The sequence below is a fragment of the Scleropages formosus genome, chromosome 18, assembly GCF_900964775.1.
Source record: "Scleropages formosus chromosome 18, fSclFor1.1, whole genome shotgun sequence".
Taxonomy (NCBI): Eukaryota; Metazoa; Chordata; class Actinopteri; order Osteoglossiformes; family Osteoglossidae; genus Scleropages; species Scleropages formosus.
Window position 1 is genome coordinate 3,881,984 of NC_041823.1, and position 21,615 is coordinate 3,903,598.

The following is a 21,615-nucleotide window of genomic DNA, read 5'->3' on the forward strand; positions in this document are numbered from 1 at the left end:
TATCCAGATATAGTCCTGGTTACATCTGTATATACAGTATGTACTGTATATAATATATATGTATAACCAGTGATCCACTGCTACAATAAGACCACAAAAAGAGACTATTTTTATATTTTTATTCAGTATATGACAGTAAAAGTACAGCATGGAAATAGAATCTTTGTAATCATAAAAGATTACAATATTCCTGCCTGTGAAAAACGTACATTTACATGAAATCTCTCCATTTCGAATATGTTGTTGCGCAAAGTCCATTATTAACGGTTCAAAAAATACCACAAGTGACAGGTTTTATCACAGAGATTCTAATGTTTAATACTTTGAATGAATTATGTTACGGTGAGATGGTAATTAATATTATATTCCTCACATACACGGGCCATACTCTCCTTTCCCGGTAACATGTACAATAACAATGTGTCCACTTGCCTGACACACATGGGCTAAGTGGCAAAAAAATGAATATATGGAAGTGAAAATAAATGTTATATACAGACAGGGGACATGTTATATCACTTTCTTTACACATGTACTAAACATGTCATCTGGAATAAGCACAGATATCATTGTAAATATAAATTTAAATACATCAATCAGAGAAACAAGCAGGTTAATTGAAAGTGTAACAAAGGTTCCGGGGAAACAATGTTCAACATTTAAATGAATACAGATTATTGCGGCTACATTTCACTTCTTATCCTGGTGTCTGTTAATATGAACAGTATGTACATTATACAAATGCTATAATATTAAAGGCAGATAAAAAAAATAAAGAATAAAAAGTAAAAACTGTAAGATTAGTAATGACATACTGCAATGTCTCCACTCATCACTTCAAGTAAAAGTTAATAAATAGTTAAAAACTGTCATATGGATATTCATATGGCACATGGATGGATACACGTGTGTGCTGCTGTGTCCCGTAAGGTGGGGGATTATAAATGACCCGTGGCTTCGGGCTCAGGTGGGCATCGCTGCGCAACTTTCTGATCAAAGCGAGCGATTGACTGACTGATTGATTGATTGATTGATTGATCGATCGAACATGGTTCGCTTCGTTTTGTACTGGTTTAGTTTTAATCCTGGTTGACCGCTGGTAATGAATACAGTAAAGTTTTAGAACAGGCGTCACGGAGCTGTAAATATGACATCAGCGCGCTCGATAAAAGCGGCGCGCGAGCAGCGCGTGAGGGAAGAGCGAGAGCGAGCTAGCGCGCGGACGGACGGACGGACAGACGGAGTGGCAGGAGCGGGCGAGTGGAGACCACCGAGGAGACCATCAAGGGATATCACCAGACCTTATCGGCCGCTGTAAGTTCCCATCTTCATATTGTTTTTGAAGTGACCCGCCGGATCGCTTGGCGGGGGGGTCACTACTTTCTTCTATTAAGTGTGACCGCGAATATGAATAAATAATAAATATGACCCCCCGGCTGGAGCAGAACGCGATGGAGGAGAAAAGCGAACAGAGGGAGGCGACGGCGGGGCTGCAGCTCGAGAAGAACGGGGACATCAGGTAGCCCTCGTGGGACTTAATAATGATAATAATATTATATCGTAACAGTCAGACCTCACGTGTTGATACTTGCGCAACTGATCAAATCGGTGATCAACTGATCCACCATTGGACACTTTTATTAATGGCCTCTGTGTGTTTTGTCCCTTTACTTCTGTTGCTGAAGGGTTTATGTCAAATTCAACTCAACTGTCTTGCAGTGTGAAAAATGGTAAAGAAAATGGTAAAGAAAAGCCTCCCAAGAAGATGCCGATGGTCAGTCCACTTGCCATGGTATGTCCAACCGTCTCTCGGGGGACAGAGACTGTCCCCAGCACTCTTACTACAGATTTACTGTATATTTGATACATTTATTCATCTATCTGACACTTTTTTTTTCCTGAGAAAAACTTAGGATGTTAAGTTACTTACCCATTTGTACACCTGAGTAATTTTACCAGAGCAATTTAAAGTAAGTCCTTTTCTCAAGGGTGCTACAGCTGGAGGGGGGATTCAATCCTACAACCTTTGAATCCAAAGGCAGCGGTTCCAACCCCTACGCTGCTGGATTGTAGAGCTGTAGTGAATTTGTTGTACTGGCACTGATGCCCAGAAACTTACACGTGCGGAGGATTTAAAAACGGCCACCAAAAATGGTGGAATAATATTATTATTATTATTATTATTATTATTATTATTATTGTTGTTGTTGTTGTTAAAGGGAAGGAAACAGTTTATACAGAATGTATGTCATTAACTTATGTGTCATTTTCATATATGCAAATATATTTAAATACACCTTAAAGGTTGGTGCTCTAGTGGGACGGTCACTTGATCGCAGGACAGTTCAGTAAGAGAAGTCGTCGTCGTCGTCGTCCCCCCGCGCTCTCCTTCCCGTCTCCCAGTCAGATGTTTCCTGTGTGGAAGGGAAGCCGATGTTTTTCGATGAAAATGGACAGCTGACAAAATCAACAAAAACATTTATTGTCGCTTGGGTCTGTTTTCAATTCCCGGTGCTTTTGATCAGGCCGAGGGACAGCATAACTAACAGAATAACTGTCTACAGTTAAAGTTTACTCTGGTAAGTGAACCAACACCTAGAGCCCGTCCAAAACCAGGTGTACATCAGTAAGTGTTTCCTCGGTTCCCTGTCATTCCTCAGGTAGCAGAATGAGCACATTTAGTCATGATGTTATAAGGCAGCACAGTGGCACAGCAGGTTTTACTGGTGCCTCGTGGCTGGGGGTTTGCGTGCAGCTCAGCCTGCGGAGTTTGTTTGTATTCCCTGTGTTTTCGTGGTGTCTTTTGGGTGCTCTGGTTTCCTCCCACAGTCCAGAGACATCGGTTTCAGGTGGACTGGTGACTGAAATTGCCCTTCGTGTGTGTGTGTGTGTGTGTCACGCTACTTTGTGTGGTTGGGTACACAGTTGTAAGTAGTTTATTGCAGTGTATCTACCGTTATAAGCCACCTTGGACAAAGACATGAGCTAAATAGGAATTGGTAATAATAATAATAATCATAATAATGATGATGTCCTGTAGTACTTGTCACCCGTGGGTCGTGTGACGCCTCATTACCCCAATTCCTGTGCCCTCCCTGCAGTTCCGTTTCGCAGAAGGCTGGGATGTGATCTTGCTGATCGTCGGATCGGTGATGGCCATAGCCAACGGGGCGGTCCTGCCTGCCATGATTATGGTCTTCGGGGACATGACGGACAGCTTCCTGGAGGACGCCACCGGACAGCTCAGCAGTGAGTTGAAGACGGGGTCCTTTGGGACCCGTGCGAAGGGACCGCCTTTTGAGGGACGCAGAGAGAGGATTGTGTTGATGCTGATGTTGCGTGTTCAGCCTTACAATGGAAGCCTGATAATAAAGTCTTCTAGATGTTTCATTTCTTTACTGTCGTGAAATGAAATGGCTGAGCGCTAAAAGTGTCGCATTGTTTTTCTTTCTCACTTCTAGATTCGACAAGTTTGGGGGACCAGATGTCCAGGTGAGCCCACCCTGACACTCAGCCCAGTAAGGGTATGGGGAGCGGTCGAGGTGCCCCAGCAGTGAGCACCATGCAACATTAGACATTCGGGGCAGAACATCCGAGTCCATGAAACCAGAGCAAATTAACTGCTGCTTACATTGATTTACCCATTTATACAGCTGGGTAACTTTTACCGTATCGGCTAAGTGTATCTTGATCAAGTTTACTGGAGCAGGTACGATTCAAACCCAATATTGATGCTGAAACCGAGCACCTTCTGGCCCCCTCCCTTCCCCAAGGTATGCCATCTTCTACTCGGTGATGGGGGTCATCGTGCTGGTCGCCGCCTACCTGCAGGTGGCCCTGTGGACGCTTGCTGCGGGGCGGCAGATAAAAAGGATCCGAAAGAAGTTCTTCCACGCCATCATCCATCAGGAGATCGGGTGGTTCGACGTCAATGAGGCCGGAGAGCTGAACACGCGTCTCACCGAGTGCGTGAGCCCGACTTCCCCCCGCTTCTCATGATGTCATCCCAAAATGTGCAAACGCACACACTTTTCTCGCAAAGCGGCTGACGGCGTTAAACGACTTACCTCGATTTACCCGTTTATACAGCAGGGTAATTTTTACTGCATCAATTCAGGGTTAAGTAGCTTGATCAAGGGTGCTACAGCAGGCGGTGGGATTCAAACCCAGGTCCTTTGAGTGCCAGGCAACACCTGTAATCAATTACCACCACAGCCCAAGCTAGTAGCATAATGGTTAGAGCTGCTGCTGTTGGACCTGTAGGTTGTAGGGTCAAATCCTGCCTACAGCTGTAGTACCCTTGAGCAAGGTGCTTACCCTAGATTACTCTAGTAAAATCACCTAGCTCTATAAATGGGTAGAATAATTGTCAGATAAATGTGACATATTTACTGTTGGTGGGGTTTTTTTTTTTTTTTTTTTTTTTGGTCCTGCAAACTTTCTCATCTAAAGCAACATATAGTTTTATATATTTATACCTCAGGAAGTATTTGAAAGGGATATTCCTTTTTTTTTTTTCTCTCAAGAGTGACGTAAGTTCCTCTCCTAAAATTAGCATGATCATACACTGGCCATGGGGGACACGGTGGCGCAACAAGTTTGGCTGGGTCCTGTCCCCTGGTAGGTCTGAGGTTCGAGCCCTGCTTGGGGTGCTTTGCAACGGACTGGCGTCCCATCCTGGGTGTGTCCCCTCCCCCCTCCAGCCTTGCTCCCTGTATTGCCGGACTAGGCTCCGGTTCGCCGCAATTCCACTTGGGACACGAGGTTTCAGACAGTGTGTGTGTGTGTGTACTCTGGTCACAAGTTCAATTTCTTAACCGCTGCGTCAGCTCCCTCAATGTCAGTGTTGGGCCAACCGAAGACCGGTGTGTTTGAAAGAGTGATATTACACATGTATTGCCGGGAAATGAAACGGCCCGCTTCCTTATATTGTATTATTAAAATGCAGGAAGGAGAAGTGGTCGTCACGCAGCCTGCGGTCCAGGGAACTGCCCCCATGTGTGAAATCATTATGGGAAAATGTGAATTTAATATGTTGGACTCAAACATGAGCTGTTAGAGTTTGGTCTTGTAGATGATGTTCACATTATGAAATCATTGACTCATTTCATTCACTCTTCCTGTTTTTTTTTTTTTTTTCTTTCAGCGATGTCTTCAAAATTAACGAGGGCATCGGGGACAAGCTGGGAATGCTCATTCAGTCTCTGAGCACGTTCATCACTGGGTTTGTGATCGGATTCATAATGGGTTGGAAGCTCACCCTGGTCATCTTGGCCATCAGCCCTGTGTTGGGGGTCTCCGCAGCCATGTTTTCCAAGGTGAGCCTCCAGTCTCTGCTGGATAGCTGAGTTCACCAAACTCATGTGACCATCCCTGAATGAGATGCTGCGAGTGAATGCGTTCAACTCGTTGACCGTGAATGACGGTGACCGAATGCATCTGACCATCACTGACCATGACTGAATGGGTCTGATCACGAATGACACAGGCGTGTGTGTGACATGAGGGATTTTCCGTACCCCACCAGGTCATGACCTCGTTCACCTCCAAGGAGCAGACTGCCTACGCCAAGGCCGGGGCGGTGGCCGAGGAGGTGCTGTCAGCCATGAGGACCGTGGTCGCTTTTGGCGGTCAGAAGAAAGAGCTAAAGAGGTGACTAGCTTTTCCTGGTAGTTGATCTGACCTGGTCAGTTTCTTCAACATTTAGGTTTATTCACTTGTTGGGTTTTTTTTTTTTTTTTTCTCCTCCAAAGTGACGCTTTCCTCAGAGTAAACAAAAGTGCGTTAACAACAGACGAAGAGCTTCAGACACAGACATGGGGTTATGGAATGCAGCTCCTGGTCTTGGCTGGGTATCGGAACTTATACAATGATGGATGAATGCGATTCAGGTCGGATCGTTAGCGATTTTTTGCGGCGGTCGTTTTTACAGCGATCCTTACTTCCTTACAGGACTACAGTGAACGAGAGCTTGAGGATTCCTGCCATCAGCAGTTCAGATGTTTACTATAAGAATGACTAGGTCCTCTTTGCTCCGAGGACTCTCGGTTGCTGCGTTCTGGCCACCGGGGGGCCATTCTGTGCTCCTAATGCTCCCGTCTCCCGCAAAGGTACCACAAGAACTTGGAGGACGCTAAGAACGTGGGCGTGAAGAAAGCAATCACAGCGAACATAGCGATGGGCTTCACCTTCCTCATGATCTACCTGTCGTACGCCCTCGCCTTCTGGTACGGCAGCACCCTCATCCTGGCCAAGGAGTACACCATCGGGGATGTGCTAACGGTGAGTGACCGCGGAGGTGGTCCCCGCGGACCTGTGATCGCACTGCTGGGGGGTGGCAGCAGGACCCCTTCGCCACATCGCCCCCGGGCTCATATGCGACACATGGAAAGTAAGGTTGTTAAACGGCACAACTTTGCAGTGTTTTTTTTTTTTTTTTTTTTTTTTTTTTTTTCTGTTTTCTTTGGCTCACAGCCTCAGGCTGCATTTAAATTAATTTGTAACTGTCCTTGGGATTTATCTGAAGCACAGTTACGATCTGTGACATGGGGAAAATTTACATGTCACGGGGAAAGGGGGTATATACTTTTATTATTATTATTATTATGAGGGGGGGTGCGGTGGCACAGTGGGTTGGCCTGGGTCCTGCTCTCCAGTGGGTCTGGGGTTCAAGTCCCACTTGGGGTGCCTTGTGACGGACTGGCGTCCCGTCCTGGGTGTGTCCCCTCCCCCTCTGGCCCTATGCCCTGTGTTGCTGGGTAGGCTCTGGTTCCCTGTGACCCCGTATGGGACAAGTGGTTCAGAAGGTGTGTGTGTGTGTGTGTGTGTGTGTGTGTGTGTGTGTGTGTGTGTGTAGTAGTAGTAGTAGTAGTAGTAGTAGTAGTTAATAATAATAATAATAATAATAATAATAATAATATTATTTATTATAATAATAATATCTATTCATCTGTAACTGTTTATCAACGGTAGTGGTGGTCCAGAGCCTATCCTGGAAACAGGATAGGGAGTGAAGCGGGGTACTCCCTGGATGGGATGGTTGTCCATCAGAGGTTGTAAGCATACATAAATATGTATTTTTCATATAATTTTTATTTTATGTATGTAATTGTATAGAAATCTGATGGACTGATGTCCTGGTTTTTTTTTTTTTTTTTTTTCAGAATAGGTTCCAGACCACAGAAACACTGCATTCAGCAAGAGGTTATTGATAATGGATGGATGGATTGATGTAAAATTAATCCAGGCTTGATGGGGGCTCGGGGGTGCAGTGGGTTGGACCGGGTCCTGCTCTCCGGTGGGTCTGGGGTTCAAGTCCCACTTGGGGTGCCTTGTGATGGACTGGCGTCCTGTCCTGGGTGTGTCCCCTCCCTCTCTAGCCTTATGCCCTGAGTTGCCGGGTTAGGCTCCGGCTCCCCGCGACCCCGTATGGGACAAGCGGTTCAGAAAGTGTGTGTGTGTGTGTGTGTGTGTGTGTGTGTGTGTGTGTGTGTGTGTGTGTGTGTGTGTGTGTGTGTGTGTGTGTGTGTGTGTGTGTGTGTGTGTGTGTGTGTGATCCAGGCTTTTTTGACCACAGAAACCCTTGATTTATTCAATCCTGACAAAATGTTTAACAATATGAGTGTATATTAAAACGCTTGTGGAAATAGGGCTGTAGGCGGGGACCTCCGTTTTTGGCGTTGAAGGTGTGAACGCGGTGTGATCGGTGTTTTTTTTTCTCTCTCTCTCTGCAGGTCTTCTTTGCCGTTATCATTGGTGCCTTCGCCTTGGGTCAGACGTCTCCGAACATGCAGGCGTTCGCCAACGCAAGAGGCGCCGCACACAAAGTATACAACATTATTGACAGTGTGAGTGGTCCCCAGCAGTCTCTCTCGCTCTCTCACACACACACACACACGATCCCTTCGATACTGCATGTTTGGAACAGTAACACAAGGGCTCCTGGTGACGGACAACAATTATCAATTCACTGACTGCTGATTGAACTCTTTGGTTGTTTGTTGACTTTGGTCACTAAAAGCAGTGTTTTGTTTCTTTGTCTTGAAAAAGGCAAACATTGTTCTAGGTGCATCTAATAAGCTGCTGTCTCAAAGTGATGACAAAACACTAACATAGAAAATATCTGAAGATATTTTTAAAAATTATTGCAAGCCAAAGAGTTTTCGTGTTGAAAAAAAGCTTTGAAGACTTGATGTCTTGTATGGTGATATGAGACCTTAAGGTTTATACCTCATTGGTTGTTGGTCACTTGAACCTCTGATGCACCTATTGACGTAACAGCGGGCGCCTGGAGTCGAATGACTTTCTCCGCGAAGAACGAAAAACAAACAAAGTGGGGTCAAGGGGTTCCTCGGACTTCCCGTCTCGGGTTGAAATGAGGACCTGGCTGTTCCCAAACACTGGCTGGTTTCGTGTTCTGGAAGGGTGGAGAAGCCTGAAAGGGTCTCGTACAAATGGGCTTTAACCAAACAAACTTTGCAGCGGAGGCCATCTGAGGAACACAGAGCAACCATACAAAAATCAAAGTCCATTTTAAATAAACCACTGGCTCAGGGGTTTCCTCTAATTGTTCCAGCAGAAGACTGGTGTGGTTTGAAGCTGTGATGAGAGCCAACACCCCGGGGGGGGGGGGGAGTTGACTGAAGAGCACATCTCCTCCCACCCTGATTACCTTTACGTAACATATTACCGAAGGATCTCGTACCACCCGGCTGATCGCTTTGCACCCTATCAACACCTAATGAGCACAGTTTAGGCCAGAAAAAAATATTGTTCATAACATGATTTATTAGTAAATCCAAAGTCCCTTTTATACTAAGTCACAACGCTATAATGACTAAATAAATGCTCTCAAATGCTGAATGAAAAGAATTTAAAATGACTGAGAAGAAGTTGTCTCCTCGAACTCCTATTCATTGCTGTTTGTTGACCGTTTATCTCTTAAAGGTGCAGGGCTCCTCATCTTAATTTCATCTTATTGATCACCGAACAGAGACCCCAGAAATGAGCTCTAAATGCAGCGGAAATGAGCGAATGAAAACGATCCACTCCTATTAGGTTGGAGTGATTTTTTTTTTTTTTTTTTTTTGCTGCCATCTATTGGCTGGGCATGGAACTGCAGGTCTCTGTCATTCGGCAACATGAAAAAATTTTACAAAATAAAATTGTGAAGAAATGCTTTTTAAAAATAAGTAAACAAACTGGAAATTACAGTGCATTTGAAATTTCTAACTCGTGTACTGAACTGGTATATATGGTGTCTGGTCATTTTATACAAAAGAATTGAATGTTAGGGGGGCAGTAGCGCGCAGAGGGTTGGACCAGGTCCTGCTCTCCGGTGGGTCTGGGGTTCGAGTCCTACTTAGGGTGCCTTGTGACGGACTGGCGTCCTGTCCTGGGTGTGTCCCCTCCCCCTCCGGCCTTACGCCCTGTGTTGCCGGGTAGGCTCCGGTTCCCCGCAACCCCGTATGAGACAAGCGGTTCAGAAAGTGTGTGTGTGTGTGTGTGTGTGTGTGTGTGTGTGTGTGAGTGAGAATTGAATGTTAATGGTAAAAGACAGAATCTTCCAGCAGAGATCACTCACTTAATGTGTTTAATTTACCTAGCTGGCTCTTCAGACTCCTTTAGCGATCAGATTTCTTCAATCTCAGTAGATCTGTCTCGATTCAGCCTTAGATTTTACCTTGGGTCTTCCTGATTGCAAGAACAGTTATTAAGAGCTGAAGTGTCTTCGTACATCACTCCAAGAGTTGCCACATTGGCCTTTGGGCTAATATGCGAGTTTGACATGGAACTGTCTTGCTCTTTCTAGAAACCCCACATCAACAGCTTCTCCAAAGATGGATATGAGCCTGACATGATCAAAGGCAACATTGAGTTCCTTAACATCCATTTCCAGTATCCATCACGACCGGATGTCCAGGTAGCCACGTCTCCCTATCTTTTCTCTCTTTGAAAACTTGGTCTTTCAAAGAACAAACGATTTGTGTTAAGTACCTGCTGAAAAACTATTCGTATTATGAATATAAATTCTTGAATAATTATTTATTGACAAAATAGAAAAAATTATACAGCTTATATTATATTGCGGCTTATATTGCAACCTACCTGTAAATGCATGACTTGTTGTTTAGGTTGGGTTTGTTGCATCTTCAGCTTTGCTACCTCTTTGTTGTGGTTGAGCTTTTGAAGTGGTAAAGTCAAAGGAAATGCCCACGTTCAGGTGCTGAAGAGTATGAACCTGCGGGTGAACAGCGGACAGACCATGGCCCTGGTGGGCAGCAGCGGCTGTGGAAAGAGCACCACCGTCCAGCTCCTGCAGAGGTTCTACGACCCACAGGAGGGCACGGTAGGCCTCATCCCACTCTATGGGTTTATGGTCTTGGTGTCAGAGTGTGTATGTGGTTGAGGTCTTCCTGGATAGTCAGATGCTTGTCCTTCATATAGATGGTCCCAGAATTGCAGAATCTAACTGCTCTATGAATGTGGTCCTCAGTGGAGGTCTGGTTCCCTAACCACCCCCATGCTGGGTTCTGCTTTCTTCTCACGCAGATCAGCATTGACGGCCACGACATCCGGACGCTCAACGTCACCTACCTGAGGAGGATGATCGGGGTGGTGAGCCAGGAGCCGGTGTTGTTCGCCACCACCATCGCAGAGAACATCCGCTACGGCCGGGAAGACGTGACCCAGCAGGAGATTGAGATGGCCGCTCAGGAGGCCAACGCCTACGATTTCATCATGCAACTCCCCGACGTATGTTCTTCTGCAACGTGTCTCACGAGCGCTAAATCCTTACTGTTTCAACAAGTCATTGACTTTTATAGTCAGTCGGGCTTCAGGTGCAGACTGGTAACTTGTCTGAAGGATACCGTAAGACCTGCAGCTTTTGAGGATTGGTGTCAGTCCATAGATGGAGTGTATCTGGAATATCTGAAATGTCAACTCGGTGAAGTGTCTATGATGTTTAATGGAGGCGGCGCTAGAGGTTTTGAGTACATAACTCAACTAAGAGTTGAAACGCTTTCGTTTTGGCTCAGAAATTTGAAACGCTGGTTGGGGACCGAGGCACTCAGCTGAGTGGAGGACAGAAGCAGAGAATCGCCATCGCTCGCGCCCTTGTCCGCAATCCCAAGATCCTCCTGCTGGATGAGGCCACGTCCGCCCTAGACGCTGAGAGTGAGACCATCGTGCAGTTGGCGCTGGACAAGGTGTTTATTCCCACTGAGTGGTGGTTTTTTTTTTTTTTTTTAAACTGATGCATCACTGCTCGGAGTCCCAGAGAACTATCAGTCACTGAGTGTCTTTTTTTTTTTTTTTTTTCTGTGAAAACGGCACCAGGTGAGGCAAGGACGGACCACCATCGTGGTAGCCCACCGCCTCTCGACAATCCGCAACGCAGACCTCATCGCCGGCTTCCAGAACGGACAGGTTGTGGAGCTGGGGACTCACGGCGAGCTCATGGCCAGGAAGGGCATCTACCACTCCCTGGTTACCATGCAGGTGTGTCGAGAACTCATAGCAGTGACTTTATTACCGTTTCGTTTTTGTCATTCCAGTTGTTTAGCAGTAGAGGCGGTTCTAGAGTGTGTTGGCTGGGTGGGAATTTTAAAGCATCACTTGGGCGACCGTGTTTAATGTGATTTCAAGACGTTGCATGCAGATCATTGTGATGTTTCTCAGACCAAGACATGAGGAGGCACTGGTTTACTAATCATACTCAGCTGCTTGCAGACTAACGTTCGTCTTCACACAGCCGCACTGCTGATGTGAAATGGAGTTACTTTAACCACATTTGTGTTCAACCAATAAAAACCCCCCCCTTTTTTTAAAATCTTTTTTATCCCCTAAATTTTTGTTGGGTGGGGAGGATGTAGGCCACATTCGGCACCACCCAGCCCCGCCCACCCTTATCACGACCCTTCTTCAGCAGTCATCTACATACTGGTTGTAGCTCACAACTCCCCATTCTTACATGTGGTCAGGGAGCAGGTGCTGTACTGTTCACAACCATTGCCTTCCAGCTGAAGGACTTTGATGTGAATCCTCATTCCCACTTTAATACTCTAGATCAAGGTACTTGTGCTGAAACTGTAGAGTAAAAATTACCCTGCTATAAATATGGACAAATCACTGTAAGCAGCTTAGTGTACAAACCTAACACTGTAACTCACCTTGAGCAAAGGTGTCAGGAAAATAACGGTTAAAAATAGTTCATGAAGTTAGTTCATATTGATACTGAAATGGGATCTGCTACAACATTCAACCCAAACTATGTGGGGAGTTCTGGTCACATGTGCAGCTCCTGACCTGGTGTGTGATGGTTACCTCCTCTTTGGGAATCGTCTCTCCAGCAAGAGCGTTAAACTCAATTCTGTGTAAAATCCAAAGTATCAACCCAGTCGTGGAAATTAAGACATGCCGTTGGAGTGAAGACCTGCATCCACATGGACCTCTGTGGTATGAGCTTGGGACCCCTGGGTTTCCTGATAGGCATCTGGTCAATGACACTAGCGTTCGTTGCAGACGTTCAAGAGCACCGAGACTGAAAGCAAATCCATGGAGGAGGCCGTTTTTGACGAGAAAAGTCCATCTGTGACGTCTCTGTCGGAGAGCACCCTCTTCCAGAAGAAGCCCACCAGTCAGATGAAGCCGGCAGAGGAGGAGGACAATAAGGACAAGGAAGAGGTAGTAGGAACCTCTTCCGGTCAACTCTCTAAATTTGGTGTCAAGACTGATGCACCCAACAGGGTCTAGTGTAATCAGTGTAGTGTAGGCACTTTTGGGCAGGAAGTGAGCTTTGATGGACAGGAAACTTGTCCCATCAGCTCCCATGTTATGCACTGCGCTCCCATATGTCTTTTGTGTGTCGTCTTGTGGTCCAGGAGGACAAGCCACCACCTGTGTCCTTCCTGAAAGTGCTGCGGTTGAACCTGCCCGAGTGGCCCTACATAGTGGTCGGTCTCTTCTGTGCCATCTGCAACGGTGCCATCCAGCCTGCCTTTGCAATTGTGTTCTCCAAGATCATTGCGGTATGGTCTCCACGGTTTCTTCTGTGGTCTCAGGCTTAAAGCGGCCCTGCTTTGCTGGGACCTTTGAGCTCCTCTCACTGTGTGTTGTAGAACCAGGATGTTGGTAGAACTTAATTTGTTGAGGATCCCCCTGCTTTCATAAAGTTATATGGACCTTTGTGAGGCGATGTAACGCACTCTATCCAGGCTCCCTCATTCTTCATCTTTTTCCCTCTTAGGTGTTTGCAGATCCGGATGACGATGCTGTCAGGCAGAAGTCCACCTTCTTCTCCCTGATGTTTGTAACAATCGGAGTGGTCTCCTTCGTCACCCTGTTTCTCCAGGTACGACGACTAAGAAAAATCCTTACAACTGCTCTAATCCCATCAATCCATCATTCAACCCCGTCAACCCTCTATGACAAGACCATACATCTGTTGTTGTTCATCCACCTGTTTGTATGGATGAGCAAGACAAAGATACCGACTTCCCACAATCACATGACTATGAACTGGTGTGTTCGATAGCTCCGCGTGCAAAAGCCGTGATGAGCAAATGCGTTTCCCCAGCTCCATTTTTGGTTGGCGTGAACTTGTATATGTCCCATACTTGGTTTACTACGAATCAAGAGAAGTGTCAAACAAAAGACGACCAGCTGTCTGTTACATCGCAGTGGGGTTATTGAAAGAAACAAGAGCCAGGTGAGGTCAGGCAATCCTAGGACGACTGGATGGTTCAACACAGGAAGGACTTTGAGCTTCTTGTTGTCCTGAAATGGGATCCAGGTAAATATTGCTCTCACTAGAGCAGCCTACCCGTACCGCGCTTGGATGCCTTTTAGTACGAAGGTAACATGCAGTCTGTGAATAATTTACTCAACTGGCACATACTTGTTTCAAATAAAAAAAAACAGGGTGACCTTTTTTTCTTACGGTTACCGGTGCATTGATCTCCTCCCCATCCTCATGTGTACATCGTCTTTAACTGATTCCATCGTTCATAGAGACAGTAATGGGTAATCAACTTTACACTGATTTACCCATTTGCACAGCAGGGTATTCTTACTGTATCGGTTCAGGGTAAGTACCTTGAACGAGGGTACTACAGGAGTTGGAGTCAAACCGGGAAGCTTCATATTGCAAGTCGTGTCTCGAACTACTACACTACCTGCTGCCCACGCAAACGCCAGATGTCTTGACCAGATACTGATGTATAAAACAATATTGATATAATTTTGTCTTTAAGTATTAAGGAATGTTTGTTTATGTGTTCTCTTCCCACTAAAACACATCGATTCCTGTTGTACAAAAACCTTCACTGGTCCGTGGATTTCCAGAAACATCTCCCCGCTGTAGAAGGTTGTTGGTTTACGGAAGATCTCCTTCCTTACAGGGGTTCTGTTTCGGGAAAGCTGGAGAGATCCTCACCATGAGGTTGAGGTACATGGCCTTCAAAGCAATGCTGAGACAGGTATCGTCACCATTTCCCCATTACCTGGCACTCATTTAAACACATTTCACTTTATTGCACTTAATAAATCACAACTATTGCTGGCTTCAACTGTGATAAGTATGAAAATGAATATAATAATATCAAATTCCTCAAATAGTCAATTTGTTCTTGAGTTCACATTCACTTATAGCAGCTGATAGTGTAGCGGTTAGAGCTGTTGCCTTTAGACCCAACAGGTCGAGGTTTGAATCCCACCTACTGCTATGCCTTGCCCCCTTGAGTGAGGTACTTACTCTGTTACACCTGTAAATTTTATCCTATTGTATAAGCTCTTCATCCCTGATATCCATGTATCACGGTGTGCTCTCTTGACCTCTGCCCCCACCCACCCACAGGAAGTGGGCTGGTTTGATGACTGCAAGAACAGCGTCGGAGCCCTGACCACCAGACTGGCGACGGATGCAGCCCAAGTTCAGGGTGTAGGTGCAATATCCTTGACCCATTGACCGCTCGCTTCGATGCAGCCTGATGTGTCAGCCTTTGAGCAGCATTACCATGCAGTGTGACTCAGCAGTGTGTGAATAAAATATGTCATAAAAAGTGCCAAGAGAATCAAAGGACTTATCTAACCTGAGATCAGCGATACACAGCAGTGACCTTAGACTGTTTGTTTGAGTTTATAGAGAGGCTCTATTATGGTAGCTCTTGAGTGCCTTGGTCCTTGTCTGTGAGAAGATCTCCATAGCTCTATGAGGACTTTGCTGAGTCATGGTACAAACCTGGCAGATGTCCTTGCACAGTTGAAAAGCATGGAGGACGTTTGTGTACCTGCAGTCATCGACGTGTTGGAAGAAGACGCCTCTGTAGGGTTCTTGGGTTCGACTGGTGGTTGACTTTAGGTTGAACTTTGGAAAGGATGTGTTGACTTGCTTTGCAGTAGCAACCTCAGGTCTCACAGAGCTCAGAAGGGAAGGTTATGGATAAATATGTTCATATGTGTGAACGTGACCCCATTGACCCCTGGTACCGCCATCTTACAGGCAACGGGTGTGCGGATGGCCACCCTGGCCCAGAACGTGGCAAATCTGGGCACCTCCATCATCATCGCCTTTGTCTACGGCTGGCAACTCACTCTGCTCATCCTGGCTGTGGTGCCTTTCCTGGCCATCGCTGGTGCCGTGCAGATGAAGATGCTGGCCGGCCACGCAGCCAAGGACAAGAAGGAGCTAGAAGTGGCGGGGAAGGTGAGCCTCTGGTGGGGGGTGTCTCCATATTATGATTCCAACGTGGGGCCTGTTTGTGATTCATATGCCCATGAAAACTCCCTGCTCATCAAGTTGATGTTGCGTCTTCTCATGGATTCCCTCAGATCGCTACGGAAGCCATCGAAAACATCCGCACCGTTGTGTCGCTGACACGCGAGAAGAAGTTTGAGAACCTCTACCAGGAGAACCTGATCGTGCCGTACAAGTACGTGTTGCTGTGGGATCAGGGAACCGTTGACGTGATAGAGATATAACGTGATATAGATATGAGCTATGCGAACGACTGGTAGGGGATGCTCTCGCACCCGGGGAAGAGCGGCAGCTAAACGATGATGTGTTCATGTCAAGCCTTTGTGTGCATCTGTCTCTTTCAGGAACTCCAAAAAAAAGGCTCATGTCTATGGACTGACTTTCGCACTCTCTCAGGCAGTCGTCTACTTCGCCTATGCCGGCTGCTTCCGATTTGGCGCGTGGCTCATAGAACAAAATGAGATGGACTTTGAAGGGGTTTTTCTGTAAGTATCAATGCCTGAACATTTTTAAACACTTATTTTTCTCCTAGACACCTTGGACTTAAGGCTATATAATGGTTGGTGCGTTTGTTTTTTCGAATGGTGTAGGAGTTAGAATCGTGATCCAAGAACTTAGTTGCATCACTTAGTTGTAGCTGTACTGGCAAGGTCTTTTTTTAAAAGAATCAGAGGAATGCAAAATATGTGAACTATTGGATCCAGAAGATAATTAGAAAATGACTTATCTCGATAACTTTATATGGAGTAATGAGCAAATTATGATTTTACTAATAAAAGTGTAACAGTACAGACATCCCTCACTTTATGTGCTGTTTAGATTCTGTAAAAATCTAGGACATAGCAATAACAAATAAAAATAGGATACGACACTTCCTTCGACTATTTTATGAACCTTTGAGCTGCATTAAAAGAAAACTACAATGACTGAAACTAATATGCTGTGTCCACAAACTCCTATTTGGTTCCTGGTGTTGACAGATTCGTCATTTTATTACCGATCACAAATGCTTATTAACGCCAGACACAACCTGTAAACACTGGGGAAGTGAGTTGAATTAACATGGCTCTACACTCCCATTGAGCTGAGTGCTCTTTACTGCCATCTACTGGCTCAGCGGGTAAATGCAGATCTCTTCACTTTGCTGCAGACAGGAATATTGGAAAATACAGTAGATGTATGATGAAAAGGCAATTTAAAATCGCTATCTATGAAAATTCATGGACGAGGAACTAATGCGGTTGGATGAAAACGTGATGTGAACGCAGTGGGGGGGAAAAAACGGGCAATCTGAAGGACTGAATAGAACCGGTAAGCGACTCTTGGTATCGGTCCAGCCGTAGCACGAGATGGACGATCTCTGGACGTGGACTGGAGGACAGGCCCGTCTTCATATTCTGGTCTACAGGGGATCCTCAGTACATCTTGAGGGAACTGTCTCAATATGTCCCAACATGCCTGTTAGGGTCAACAGGTTTTATTGGATGTAAGGGAGCAAAGGTTTAGCGCTTTACTAGGGAAATGGTTAATGATTACGGTGGTGGCGGCGGCGATCGGGGGGAGAGGTGGGGGCTCTGACTGCGGCAATTGTAACTCGAGAAAAATCAGCATGATGCCACGAGTGCCCCCGATGGCTGAATGTGCCATAGAGACCCAATAATACCCGATTCGAACCCGGTAACTTTGAGATTTTCACTGGGATTTTTTATCCATCGTTTCACATTAGACAAGATTTCAATTTTCGTTGCTGTGAAGAAAAGTTATATGCTTTTGATTTATATAAAATTTTAAATTTAGACACATTGCAGTAATGAGATTCTGTTGGTAAAAAAAGTGAAATTTTTTCTTCTATTTGTTGGAAAGGAAAAAGTGATTAAAAAAAAAAAAAAAATTGATATTTTTATTTTAACGTCATCTGTCGCTGGTCTATCGGACTGACCCAGGGGTGTCTGGATATCCTGGATGTTAACCAGGTTACCCATGGTTACACTGCGTGGTAGCGGGTTCAAATCATTTTGAAGGTAAAATAAATACTACATTTCAACATTTTTTTTTTTTTTTATTGCCTTGTGGCCACATGTTCCAAAAGAGGGAGAACAATTACTTAAATAACAGCTCTTAGGTGTTGATTTTTGCATTATTAGTTCAAATTTACTGTTTGAAAAAATACCACTAGTTCTTATAGTGTCAGTTTTAGCAACAGAATCTTGCTTTCGCTGTTTTTATGAAATGTTTCTAAAATTTAACAAATTAGATATTCTACGTGTCAACATTCTAGTATGTTAAGAATTACAATCTATCTAGAATTTCTAGAAAGCACTGAAACAGCAGCTGCTGGAAGATAAAAGAAGGCACCAAAACATTCTGTAAAGTATCAGATTTTAATAGGTACTGGAATATTCGGTGATTGGAACTTTTGTTTTTAATTTATGCACCATTTCAAAATTGCCAAAATTTGAACATTTGAATTTCAAAATGGCTTAATTTTAATTCTAATTTCAAGGATGAGGAATATTTTTCTAAAAACTGACATGGTACTTACTAATGCCAAAAGTATGTTTCATCGAATGAAACTGAATGGAAAAGACACAAAAACTGAATAATAAAACTACTACATTGTGCTTTGTTATTGGAAAGATGGGAATGAATATTAATATTGCTCTGACCCACAGAAGTGCTCGGTGACCGGAACCGCAGGACATGACCTAAGCCTAAAGTGCGGTGACCTCTCCCTCGCAGGGTCATCTCGGCTGTGCTGTACGGAGCGCTGGCTGTGGGAGAGGCCAACTCCTTCACTCCGAACTACGCCAAAGCCAAGGTCTCGGCCTCCCACCTCTTCATGCTGCTGAACCGCGAGCCGGTCATCGACAACGAGTCGGAGGAAGGGGACAAGCCGGTACAACCGTTGGCCGTGCCCTCTGACAAGGGCCATGCCCACTCCAGCAACTCGAACAGTTTCTTTTTATAGAGCTTCTTACTACACCTGTTTAAGGTTCACCTGTAATTTGAACCACGGGGGGGGGGGGGTGTGAACGCTTGCTGATTTTTAATTTCGGTCAGACAATATGGTAAAGCAGAGTTGTATAATACAGTAGAAGGGGGTTTGCAGCATAATGCAAAGTCAACTCACAATAAGGTCATTGGAACGGAACCTCGTCTGTCAAGGACCCGCCCCCTATACGAAATACAGTCAATACCAACGTACGGTAAAGGTCGAGATGTGGGTTGTTATGAGAGTGATGCATTTGATCAGGCAGCTAATCGATTGATCATTGATTACTTTGGAATGCCTGAATAAGTCAGTGTTGGTTTTTTTTTTTTTTTTTTTTTTTTTAAATGACATGTGATATTTGGACTTGAATTTCTACTTGGTCACGGTAGGATAAGTTTGCTCAGAGCACAACTGATAAAGTGGGTGCGGAGCGGAGACCAGGAATGGGCATTGGGGGGTGACTTACATCATCATGTGCTCACTGAATACATGTCCACCTGTGCTACTCCTGCAGAGCCAGTTCGAGGGGAACGTCAGGTTCCGAAACGTGCTCTTCCACTACCCGTCGCGGCCCGAGGTGCCCATCCTGCAGGGGCTCAACCTGCAGGTGAAGAAGGGCCAGACACTTGCACTGGTAGGGGGCAGCGGCTGCGGAAAGAGCACTACCATCCAGCTGCTGGAGCGCCTGTATGACCCGCTGGAGGGCTGCGTGGTGAGTCACGTGATCAGGGAAATCCATTGGACCCTTACGACTGGGGCATCCCTCCACTCAGCACGTACCCGTGTTTTTACTCCCTGTCCCAGGCGTTGGACGAACGTGATGCCAAAGAGCTCAACATCCACTGGTTGCGGGCGCAGATGGGCATCGTGTCCCAGGAGCCCGTGCTCTTCGACTGCAGCCTGGCTGAGAACATCGCCTACGGGGACAACAGCCGCGACGTGTCGTCCGAGGAGATCGTGGCAGCGGCGAAGGCAGCCAATATCCACTCCTTCATTGATGGGTTGCCCGACGTAGGTGCCCTTATTACTCCTTCGGAGTTGCACCATAAATGGTGTGGTGCAGGCGAATGAAGGGCCTTGCACCTTTCCCTTCTTCTGTAACAGCTGCCAGGGGGCATTGAGGTTTCCCTGCGGATTGTTCTGGAACCCGGCCCACTGATAGCGGCTCTACCTTGATGTAGAGCTTCCCGACTGAGACATCAAATACTCCCTTTCTTTTACCACCAGCAGAGACTTAACGATTATTACCTGTCATTTATCTGTTGCCTTTGTCCAAAGCCATTTACCGCATTAGCGTTTTACAATGACATACGTAGTGATTTATCCATTTCTACAGCAGGGTAGTTTTTACTGTATCAGTAATTCAGAGTAAACACCTTGACCAAAAGTACTACAGCAGGGGGTGGGATTTGAACCTGTGACCATCGGTTGCAAGGTGACACATAACTGCTGTCCCTGTTGTCCAGAAGAGTCACGATTTATTCCCTTTAAAATTTTATGAGTATTCTGTACCATCATTCATTTCCTGTCATTGTTGAGGAAGTGGTTGTAGATATCAATCTATACCCAATCAATCCCTCACAGTATCAAAAAGCCACAGAGAGAAAAAGGTCAATGTCTCTGTAACTGAGTGACAAATGATGACATTCCCCACCCCCTGCAGAAGTACAACACACAGGCTGGGGACAAAGGGACACAGCTCTCCGGAGGCCAGAAGCAGAGGGTGGCCATCGCCCGCGCCATCCTGCGCAACCCCAAACTGCTGCTGCTGGACGAGGCGACATCAGCCCTGGACACGGAGAGCGAGAAGGTGATTCACTGCCTTTGTGCATCAGGACGACTCAGTTCAGTGTATAAAATGTGGAAAAAATTTACAACATCCCTGCAAGTTGTAAAAAGTCTATATAATCTTGAGGTTTTCTGCATCGCATTTATCAATATTTAACACGCAGCATATGTTGAGTTGCTCGCTCTCATAACCTATTGGATGCTACTAGCAGCTTGCCTTTTTCCTGGGGTGAATGTACCGGCGTTTTGATGGGGTAGAATTTTTTTGAAATCACTTGTGTCCTCACCCCGGCCCCAGATCGTGCAGGATGCGCTGGATAAGGCGCGCGAGGGTCGCACCTGCATCGTGGTGGCCCACCGCCTCTCGACCATCCAGAACGCTGACCGCATCGCCGTCTTCAAGGATGGCGTCGTGGCGGAGTTGGGAACTCACCAGCAGCTCCTGGCCAAGCAGGGCGTGTACTACAGCCTGGTCACCACGCAGATGGGGCACGGCGGCAAGTAGCTGCCCAGCCTGCCCCCACCCCGCAGCCGGGATAGAGAGAGGTGCTCGGAGGACACTGCAAACAATACTTATTTACTCTCAGTCGCTTCAGAGCCCCGTGGTGGAAAAGGGCGATACGGTTAAGAGGTCCAGGGCTCCCTCTCCACCAAAGAAGTTCAAAACTAAATGCAGTAACTGCAGTCCATGTTCCTGGAATCTCCCAAGTTCTTAATTTGCATTTGATTAAACACTGCAAGGTTTTGCTTAATGTACTGAAGGTAAGGCAAAATTAATTTTAGAAATTTTCAATCAACCCCTCACTCTCCCATTCAGAGCCAAAAAGTTGTATGGAAACCACATGGTTGATATAAAGGAAATAAAAGGGTGTGTGTTGACTGTTGTGGCTTCCCATTGGTCAGCCCGTGCTGTATAGGGGCAGGCAAAGACCACTGGGTGTAGAGACTGGCCCTCCTGTATCTAATGTGTATTTATACTTAGCAAGTAATGTTCTTTGAGAAGCACTAACTGATTAACCATGTTTTGTTACAGGTTCTGTTCATGTTTTGAATAAACATTTTTTTCCATTGCATTTGC

General features: G+C 45.8%; 1 protein-coding gene across 2 annotated transcripts; it reads left to right on the plus strand.

Moving 5' to 3' along the window:
• Positions 1 to 1,206: 1,206 nt before the first annotated feature.
• On the plus strand, positions 1,207 to 21,610 carry abcb4 (ATP-binding cassette, sub-family B (MDR/TAP), member 4). 2 transcript variants are annotated; one of them, XM_018763015.2, is made up of 28 exons: positions 1,207 to 1,314; positions 1,446 to 1,519; positions 1,720 to 1,792; positions 3,102 to 3,249; positions 3,462 to 3,492; positions 3,774 to 3,965; positions 5,147 to 5,318; positions 5,528 to 5,652; positions 6,111 to 6,282; positions 7,734 to 7,847; positions 9,812 to 9,922; positions 10,223 to 10,348; positions 10,552 to 10,755; positions 11,040 to 11,210; positions 11,341 to 11,502; positions 12,526 to 12,687; positions 12,885 to 13,031; positions 13,250 to 13,354; positions 14,403 to 14,480; positions 14,858 to 14,941; positions 15,503 to 15,706; positions 15,832 to 15,932; positions 16,102 to 16,242; positions 18,497 to 18,653; positions 19,264 to 19,461; positions 19,554 to 19,760; positions 20,413 to 20,559; positions 20,836 to 21,610. In XM_018763015.2, the coding sequence occupies exons 2-28, from the start codon at positions 1,452 to 1,454 to the stop codon at positions 21,040 to 21,042; spliced, it is 3,807 nt and encodes a 1,268-aa protein (XP_018618531.1). In that variant the 5' UTR covers positions 1,207 to 1,314; positions 1,446 to 1,451; the 3' UTR covers positions 21,043 to 21,610. The 2 variants fall into 2 exon arrangements, with proteins under 2 accessions (XP_018618531.1, XP_018618532.1); XM_018763016.2 differs by lacking the exons at positions 1,207 to 1,314; positions 1,446 to 1,519; positions 1,720 to 1,792 and adding an exon at positions 2,564 to 2,626.
• Positions 21,611 to 21,615: the final 5 nt, after the last annotated feature.